Source organism: Eriocheir sinensis, chromosome 39 (genome assembly GCF_024679095.1).
Source record: "Eriocheir sinensis breed Jianghai 21 chromosome 39, ASM2467909v1, whole genome shotgun sequence".
Lineage (NCBI taxonomy): Eukaryota > Metazoa > Arthropoda > Malacostraca > Decapoda > Varunidae > Eriocheir > Eriocheir sinensis.
This window is the reverse complement of record NC_066547.1, coordinates 5,415,150-5,425,188: the sequence shown is the minus strand read 5'-3', so window position 1 is coordinate 5,425,188 and position 10,039 is coordinate 5,415,150. Positions and strand designations below refer to the sequence as shown.

Sequence of the window (10,039 nt, the reverse complement as noted above, 5' to 3'; positions counted from 1 at the left end):
TTTTATACTGTATTTGTTATCACTTATCTTTACTCTTTTTTATATGGGCAGTGATTAGTGATTTTTTTCAGTTTCTTTTTTTTTCCCTTGAACTGCTTCCTTTACAGTAAAAAAAAAAAAGTATGTATTTTTTTCGATAGTTTCTTTAGGTTGAGAAATAACAGTTTATGGATTTCACACTACAAATTTCACTACCAACTCATTTTCTCTGCACCATCATAACACAATCACCTTCACTCACCCTTAACTTGAAGAACACTAATGAAAACTTCACGCCAAGGGACGATGCATCAGGGGTAAACAGACACAGTCACACCCAGGGCCAGTTTATTCACCGTAACACTAGTACAGCCGAGACGAAGACCCCCTCATCGGCCTGAGTAACGAGGTGGGTGATTACAGTGGCGTGCAAAATAATGTCACTCCTCGTACTTTATTAACGGGACACAATTAGGGGAGTATCGATGTCTAATATACAAGAGATATGCCGGCGAGACGTGAGGATATTTTGCGATCATACATATCTTTTTTTTTTCTCTGCTGCTGAACAACACATAATTCCTGGAAGTGTCAATAAAATAGCAAGCACGAACGTTAATAAGTAAAAATATATACCGTTGAAAAATAATGCTCTGTAAGGCTATTTTCACCAGTTAAGTCCAAAAAAAAAAATAGGTGGGGTTTGTTCAGGTGTTAGGAAGTAGTGAGTGACGGAGGAGGCGCTGAAGAGAGACAGAATGTGAGGAAAAATATGTAATCAACTACAGATATATTTAACATTGAGAAAAAATAAGATAAGAAAAATAGAATATGAGCATTGTTGAGGTGTAAGGAAGTAGGGAGTGACGGAGGAGGCGCTGAAGAGAGACAGAAGGCGAGGAAAAATATCTAATCAACTACTAATATTTTGAACACTGAGAAAAATAAAATAAGAAAAATAGAATATGAGCATTGTTGAGGTGTAAGGAGGTAGAGTGACGAAGGAGGCGCTGAAGAGAGACAGAAGGTGAGGAAAAAAATGTAATCAAATTAGGAGGAGAATCGTAGCACCTCCTGAGACGGACTATCGACCCGGCAAGAAGGGAATGAATGGCCTCCTTGGTACAGCAGGTCATTAAGCTAATTCCTCGATGCGTCATTTCGCCGCCCTCCCGTTCCCGCCCCGCCTCACTTCACTTCGCCTGTCTCATAAAAAAGACAAAAGAAACACCGCAATCTTCTGCTACATAAAATACTGACGCACTCCGCTCCGGAAGGCATGATTTCACTGCCCACTGTGGCTTGAACGTGAAGGATGGCCTCTGTTTTACTTGGTGATTTTTCTTTTCAATTCTTCTTGGCGTTATCAAAAGGGTTTTCCAAGATGATGAATTTAGTGGGTTAATTTATTAATTTACCGTCGATTGAATGAATGCTAGAAAAATAAATAAAAATGCCGGGCAAGAGGTTAAGCCAGTAAATGAAAAAAAATGATGAAAATATGTGCAGGAAAAAATATCTTAGTCACGAATTTATGTTTGCCACTGAAGTACAAGTCAGTTCATGAATCTTTTCTGACGGAGGCGAGGCGAAGGAGAGGACGAGCCTGAAGGAGCGGCGGGAGGGATCAAGGGTGAGATTATTGGTGCGGTTTGGAGGCATAACTTACGCTTAATTACCCTACTGAGGAGCCCACCGACTTCCGACCGGCGTCTCCTGCCATTTGCGGTGGTCGGAGCCAGCAGCGCCGCCGCCGCCGCCCCTCCACCGCGCCGCCGTTCCTCAGCGGCCGCGCACTGTCCGCAGCTGCCATAACAATTTACGCCAACCATATATTATGCAAAATGAGCCAAAACCGCGTGTTACGCCAAGATGGAACTGCAATTATACATTGAGCAATATCTAGTGTTGCGGCAACACGGACTCGTCTTTCAGGGCGCGTCGCTGAACGAAGAGCTGCCATGACCTGAGCCGCCGCGCTGCACCGCCGAGGAAATAAACTTGTCCGTGGCGGTATATTTTGTCAATACCGCAATGTTTTTTTTTTTTTTTTTTTTTTTAGGGGAGAGGCAGCTTTCTTGGTATCGGTGTAATGCATAACTGTCATAAATCTTGCAAAACGTTGTAATTCTTTAGTCGCAAGATATAATTCCGTGCCGTGATGGAAGAGTCTCGTAACGCAGCTCTTGTCTGGCCCTCGAGTTCCAGGCGCGGCCAATAAAGAAGAATTACCACGTCCGACGCCCAGTGACCTTGTGTTTACAAAATTCTTATATCACTCTGCTGGTGGACGTCTCTATTGCGGCCAGGCTTCACAAGGGAATGTTCAGGATTGTGTTGCCCCGAGAGGATGTTAAACAACTCAAGACTTCCTCCGCTCCAAGATATACAAACAAGTACACACGTCCACACGGCGGCGACGGTTTAACAAATGCACTGTGTCGGCCAGACAGAGGCGGCCACACTCGGGACGTGACGAAGGTATGTGGGCGAACACTGCCAGATACAATCGGCAAATTTTTCTCACTAGTGAGTCTCGGGGGAGTTCCGCTAGGCCATGGACGAGGAAACAGGCCGCGGCGGAGCCTCAGGTGAGGTACAGGGAGCCCCTCCTCCCTCTCGCACCGTCGCCCACACCACCACCACCACCACCACCACCACCACTCGCGCGCTCCGCTCTCCCCGCCCTCTGTCACTTCGCTAATTGTGTCGGCGAGGAACGGACGGACTGACGGACGAAGAGTCGCTCACACTCGCACAGATACAAGAGTCAGTGTTCACTCGTGGTGCCGTGGAGCAGTGTCGGGCCCGGGACGTGCCTCCAGCCCTCTTGGAGAAGCCACTGGGCACCACTTGGAGGTGTCGCGCGTCACGGGAGGAAGGCTGCTGCAGGGCGTGGGGGCCGAGTGTTCCCTTCGTCAACAGGAGACCAAGTGTGGCCAATGGCGGCTGCAGGCAGACCAAGTAAACCCACTTGAGTGGCGGATCCAACACAGAGGTGGGGGGCCAATCATCGCCCGCGCACACACACACACACACACTCGTCTTAAGTAAGACGACGGGAGGGGGAGGGGGCATGTTAACCCTTGCCTGGAGGTGCGCAGTGGCAGTGCGCAGGTCACACACACATGGGGCTCGGCCGGCAGTAAATCAACGCCAATCATCGTCTGGCTGTTGGACGAAGCACACGTGAACAGAGGCCATCGATCAGTGCAGTGAGTGAGGCTTGTGAGAGTGGGTGTTGGGGCAGGTGGTGGTGCCCTCAGCCTCGCCCAGGTGCCCGCCCCCGGGTCCTCCAGCCGCTGCTGCCCCGCCGTCAGGAGAACTCTACCCCCGGCTCAGTGCTTATCGGGGACTTGTGGCGATCGGTCGGGTGGTCGGGTCGGGACGCGCGCAGAGCCCGACCAGTCCTGGTGGTTCGTTCTCGCCATTCATTAATCATGGTGACGTAGCCCGCGCGGGTCACACGGAGCCCTTCGTATTGGTGCTCGCAGATCACGTGGTATGCTAATTGTCGGTGCTAGGAGGAGTCAAAACCAACGGTCGAGGCACTGCTCACAAGTAATATTATTTGGGTCCAAATCACCAAAAATTAATGACGATGAGTTCGTTTTTGATGAACTCTGGGCCTTACGTGGACCCCAAGTTTCCCCCTCCCGAGGAGTACAGTCAGAACTCTTACATCCCGCCGCAGAGTGACTACTACAACCCTGCCCAGCACTACTCCTACCATGGCATGCACCAGGCCGGCATGCAGTATGGGCGCGATGCCATGCAGTACAACCATGCGGGCTACTACCAGCAGGCGTGTGTCATGCCCCAGCACCAGCCCATGGCCGCCCACATCAGCCCGCAGATCGCGCCCTGCCATAGCCCGCTCCAGCAACACCAGGTGCCCCCGCGCTCCCCCGTGGCCTCGCCAGACCCCTCAGCAGGAGGCACGGGTGGCACCGGGAGCATGGGCGCCCAGATGGCCCAGCACATGGGCGGCGGGGGCGTGGAGGGGTCACCGGAGGAGACGGTCACCGAGCTGGACGCCAATGGCCAGCCTGTCATCTACCCGTGGATGAAGAAGATCCACGTCGCCGGCTCAGGTAAGCTGGACGACCCTTCCTGTCGCCGCGCCTGGCGCCACGCCCTCTGCCTGGCGCCAGGCGCGTCCTGACTCCCGGCGCTTTGTATAAGAAAGTGGACACTTCATTATTGATTGTGTTCTCTAGTCAATAATATTTATTTTCTGTTCCAAATCTTTGATAAAATATCTAGATTGGAGAAAACTGCTGTTTATTATCTAAAAAAATGCTTAATTAATCAAAATAAAAAAGACACTACTGCCACCTTTGTACACACAAAAAATCCAATAACAAAAATGACATCGATAAAAAATACCAATACAACTTTAAAACTGCAATGAGCGAAGAAATTATAAAAACTTCTTCAGGAGATTTCAATACCCAGCGCGTGAGAGAAGCTCCGGCCGCTCCCTCCCAGCCAGCCGCGCCGCCGACCAGCCGAGCCGCGAGCCGTCCCTCCGTCGCCTTCATTTCTTCACTCTCCCTCCCTCCCTGTCTCTCCCTTCTCCCTGTCCCCGCCCCTGCCGACTCTCGTGTTCCCGTCACCCTTAAGGAAGGATTCTCGAATTACCGAGCGGGCGTGAGAGGCATCAGAGGGCGCGTGGAGAGCTGAGCCTCCCGCCCCGACTCGTTCCCCTCCCACGCACACTAAACGCCCAGGAAAAATAAATACTCAGGGCTACAATATATCTACCTTCATCTCTCAAGGCTCGCAGGGTATTTAAATGCATAGACGTCTTATGAACAAAAATGTACACACAAAACAACGAATATTATACAACCTTGAAGTTTCATTTTGGACGTTATTAAATTCATAACGTTATTACAGCCCTGGATATACTAGCTTCTCCGTTATTATTTGCTGTTATAAGAAGATAAAATTATATATATTTGAAGGCATTCTCGTCGCTCTTCTCAGACTTACAAAGAACTAAAAATTTCTAACTAAAAAAATAACGAAGAACTAAATATCCCCGACGTTGCGATGTTATCATGTATGTGACAAATTGCAGTCACGTGAGTTTCTGTCGTTTGTATGTGATACTCCGCAAGAAATTAATTACCTCACCTGCCTTCCCCTTTACCTCCTCGTCCACGCCCCCTCCCCCGCCCCTCTACCCCCCTTTGTCTACCTTGGGTTCTTCAGGTCACTTCCTAAGACACGGAAACTGCTACTCCAAATCATCGTTTCACCGTCAGTAAAGATTTGTTTTTTTCTGTGAGTTTGAATTTGAGTTAATGTTTTTCGTTGGTATCTCAGTAACGAGTGCACTTTTTTTGCCGTTTATGATGTATATCTGCCGGGACGTTCAACATATTACGCTTCATTAAACTCCCCGAAAAGTGATGTATCAGTTTTTGCTCTCTTCGTTTCAAGAATACTGTGAGATAAACACCCGTTGAAACCATTAAAGCAGTAAGAGCAGAAAAAAAATGTAACATACGGAGAAATAACACACTACACATATGTAAACACTTAACGAAAATTCAAAAATGATACCTATACATTATCAAATAATTATTACCTTCATTATACAAAACCCAGGTAAACAAAAAGCTCACACCTGGCAATTTCTAAGCCACAGACCAAGAAGAAAATTATAAACGTAGCTGCATCAACAACTAACAAAACCGCTTAAATTATAAAAAAAGACAACAAACTAGTCACTTTCAACATACCTTTCTTTTGGCTACTCTTTACTTTTTACTTTTGTGGGAGCGGCGAGTAGCAGGCTTTTTTTGTACCCTTTTTGTTGCCCTTGAGCCGTATCCTTTGATGTAAAATAAAAATACAGGTAAACAGAAAACTCACACCTGACATTTTCAAAACCACGTGAGAATGCAAAACAATCCCTGACAAAACAATAAGAAATGGAACTATTCTTAAGAGCCACTGAGATTCTTAAACATTACAAAAAACATCACTAAACAATTACCTTCATTATACAGAACCCAAGTAAACAGAAGACTCACACCTGACATTTTCAAAACCACGTGAGAGAACAAAACAATCTCTGAAAAAAAAAAAAAAAGGCATGGAGCTATTCTTAAGAGCCACATGTAGTCTATCTTTGAGGACCATGCACGTCTGGGAGGCTTGAGTGGGCGAGGCGGGGCGGCGGGGCGCTGGGCATGAAGGAGTGGGTGGGTAGGAGCAAGGTTGAGGGCAGAGATATGGGAGGAGGAGGGTGCTGCGGAGGGAGGGCGGGGGGGAGAGCTGAGAGAGAGAAGTAAACAGAGACATTAACTTCTTCCTGTGTACACTTCTCTCTCTCTCTCTCTCTCTCTCTCTCTCTCTCTCTCTCTCTCTCTCTCTCTCTCTCTCTCTCTCTCTCTCTCTCTCTCTCTCTCTCTCTCTCTCTCTCTCTCTCTCTCTCTCTCTCTCATTCATATATTTATTTTCTTTTACGCCCTCCTTCATCCTCTGTTTTTAAATTAACGATTGAAATACATCTGATTATTCTCTTTATTTTAATTGGTGCATTACTTTATTCAAACAAAAACGACAACCAAATTTTAATCAATATCATAAACTATTTTCTTTATTTATATCTACACTTAAAATAAAAAACGTTACATCTGATTGGGTATTTGCTGTCTGTAAATCATCTCTCTAATCAAAGGCCCAATTTCAGTGTATTATTTCTTCCTTCTTTAACTTGTTGCTGCTAGGTCTGTTTCCCTTATTAAGAAAATCCAAAATCTTTAAGCAGTTGAGAGGAAGGTCGCTACGAAAGCCTCCCGCTCCCCCCCAGACAGAACAATTCCACACCGTCTTTCCGTCCGTTTTGCTTCATTATGGAAATCGCCTCCTTATCTCCCTTGTTATCAGGAAACACACGATTGCCGACCACTAACAACGCGGGTTTGATCTACTTCCGTTTATTGCCGACTTCCCTGCGATAACGAAGCCCTCCATTAAATCATCGTAATTTGGGGTCGTCTATCAGGTTCTTTACACGTCCCGCACGGTAGGACAAGATAAGTAGCGTTTACAGCGATGGGATAATATCATTTTGTTATTAGAAGACATGTTAGTTGACGCGTCGCCTTATGAGTTGGAGAACCGATGCTGGAACTTGGGTTTTGGAGAGGAATATTCAGTGTTTTGTTTTAAGCATCTGTCTCTTCTTCTTTCACTGTCTTTTCTTCATCTTATTTGCTTCTTTTTCTTCTTTTTCTTGTTGTTGTTGTTGTTGTTGTTGTTGATGTAATTCCTCATCTTTTTAGTCTTCATATTCTTTTTAATTTTATTTTTGCTTTATTTTTTTCCTCCTCTTCTTCGTCTTCTTCTATTCGTACTCCTCCTCCTTCTTTAACTCCTCCTCCTCCTCCTCCTCCTCCTCCTCCTCCTCCTTTTTCATTTTCTTATTTTTTTTCTCCTTTCTGCTCTTCTCTTCTTCCTCAACTCCTCCTCCTCTTCGAAATCAAACTTCTCTTCGTCCTCCTCCTCCACTTCTTTCCATCAGCTTCTCCTCCAGCTTCTCCACCTCCACCTCCTCCACCTATCCCTTTCGCAGGTGGACGAAACACGTAAACAAAACTGATGGTCATCCGTCAGGCTGCACCGTTCCGTCAGATTAGCGATGCTCGGCGTGTTTATGGAGTCACTATAGAGGAGAAGGAGGAGGAGGAAGAGGAAAAGTAAAAGGTGGAGGAGGAGGCGGAGGAGGAGGAGGAAGATAACATGGCGTGGGTTACCTGCTACGTTTAGAACTTAAAAAAATTATAACGAGATTTCCATATGTAATTTCAACACCACTCGATATTTAACCACTGGCTTTTGAGTGCGTGTGTGTGTGTGTGTGGGGGTGGTGGGGTGGGTGGGGGGGAAGGGGGGACGCAACGTTTATGATTTGCACTGAATTCATTTTTTTTTCTCTAGTTTATCGAACCGAAATAATCACCGTAACACTGGCAATACTAAACTAATTCACTTAACAGATTTGAAGCTAATACTAGAAACTGTAAGCGATATTTGCTGTTTTGAATGGAATGAGGCTAAATTAAAAGGAAAATATTACTCTCCAAGATCTGCTCAATTTGATATTCGATCTTTTGAGCTGAAATATGAACTACTCAACCCTGAATAGAGAGCACCTGAGAATTCACGGGTCGTAAAAAATAAACACATAACATTAAATAAGTGTCCTCCGTCAGAAACTAAAAATAAGAGCTAAAAAAATCTACACAAAATAAGAAAAATACATATAATTTTGAGCCTTTTTATACAGACGTCAGGAAGAAAATAAGAGGCACACTACATCACTGGGTCCCTCCTCGTCCCGCCTGTGTCATTGGCTCCGCGGTAATAAGTGGGTCGAGAACCGAATCGCCGCTCTCATGATCACTCAATTAGAGGAGGAATGGCACACGGATCGCTGCTCCCCTCACCTCACCTCGCCTTGTCTTGCCTTAGCTTGGGTTCCCACTCCTTGACTTGCCTTGCCTCGACCTGTTCCTCCTTATGCCTAGTTTTGCTTTGTTTGTTTTTTCCATTCTCATCCTTGCCTAAATATGCCGTCCTTCTCCTTGCCTTTCCTTGCCTTGCCACTATTTATTCTTTTTCCCTTTGCCTAGTCTTGCCTTGTCGTCCCATTCCCATCCTTGTCTTCAGCTGCTGTCTCTCTCCTCTCCTTTTCTTGCCTTGCCTTGCCATCATACCAATCTCTCCTTTTATTTGAGTCCTCCTTCTTGAATTCCTTGCAACGATTAACTCCTTCTTCCTTTGCCTCGTCTTGCCTTGTCGTCCCATTCCTATCCTTGTCTTGGGCTGCCGTCCCTCTCCTTGCCTTGAATTGCCTTGCCATCCCATCTTGGTGTTGACGTCCCTCTATTTGACTGCCTTGCCCATCCTCGCCTTGATCTACCGTCCGTCTCCTTGCCTTGCCTTGCCATTCTACAGTCGTGTTAGCGTACCTCTCCTTAACTGCCTTGCCCATCCTCACCTTGATTTGCCGTCCCTCTCCTTGCCATTCCTTGCCTTGCCATCTTACCCTACCCTCGTGCTGGCGCCCCTCTCCTCGCCTCGCAGCGGCCGCCGGATGGACACGCTGGCCGGCTGGCTGGTCCACCCGCCCCCGACGCCCGACAGAACCTGTTTTCCCGAGGTTTACGACTGTATTAGGCTGCTTACGGCTACGGTAATCATTACGAGAGGCACGTCATAAAAGCTAATGAGGCTCCTCCAAGGTGCGTGCCAATAATGCGATTTTGGTGAGATGTCTCGTCGAGGGGGAAGGAGGCGGCGAGGGCGAGGGACAAGGAGCTGCGGCGTCAAGTTACACTAGTTTATTATTATGATTTGTCGTCGCGGCAGGATAACGCCGCCACCTGTCTGCTTCCGGAGGGGCCACGAGGACCTGTTGATTTACATAAGTTAATGGCATGAGAGACGACAAGCTTCCTCTCCTGCGTCGTTTTTGTCTTTTATAATTTTTCCTCTTTTTCTGTCGGGTCGGAAGCGTGGTGTCACCGGCGCGTCCTCCTCGGCCGCTGTCACAGCCATTATTTGCGAGGGTTAGAGAAAGAAGCGGGTGGTGTTCCGCTAGGGACGTGACTGCTTCCTCTCCTAACCGTTATAAATAATCCGCATCGTTTGACTGTGGGTGAGTCCAGCGCCAGTGGGTGAGGTGGACGCACGAGTGACCGGGGTGCCGAGGTGCTGGTGCTGTTATTCATGTTTGTGTCTTCCTCTTAAAGGTACAATCGCCTTATGCTACTATTTTTACCTTGAAAGTTCAAGGTTCAGTAATCGAATATCATAAAACACTAACGGACCATTCAACACAGCAAACCTTAACTATACATAATTTTATTGTAATAATTTATAATCACCTGAACCAAAAGGGAGTAATGATGGAAGTAATATTTCATAACATAGCAACAGAACACGTGATGCTCTCGCCTTTCACGGGCTTAGAAAAAAATATCACACGTTGACAAAAGCAGCAAGTGGGAGAAATTTTAAGTAAATGGAGTAATTT

The 10,039-nt window shown here is 46.7% G+C and overlaps 1 protein-coding gene across 1 annotated transcript in view; it reads left to right on the top strand.

Moving 5' to 3' along the window:
- The first annotated feature begins 217 nt into the window (after positions 1-217).
- The window catches only part of LOC127008915 (homeobox protein Hox-B4-like), a 41,745-nt gene continuing 31,923 nt past the window's right edge, over positions 218-10,039 (top strand). The window contains exon 1 of the mRNA XM_050881392.1: positions 218-4,073. Coding sequence (XP_050737349.1) covers positions 3,575-4,073 — 499 coding nt within the window. The 5' untranslated portion in view covers positions 218-3,574. The remainder of the gene's footprint in view (positions 4,074-10,039) is intronic.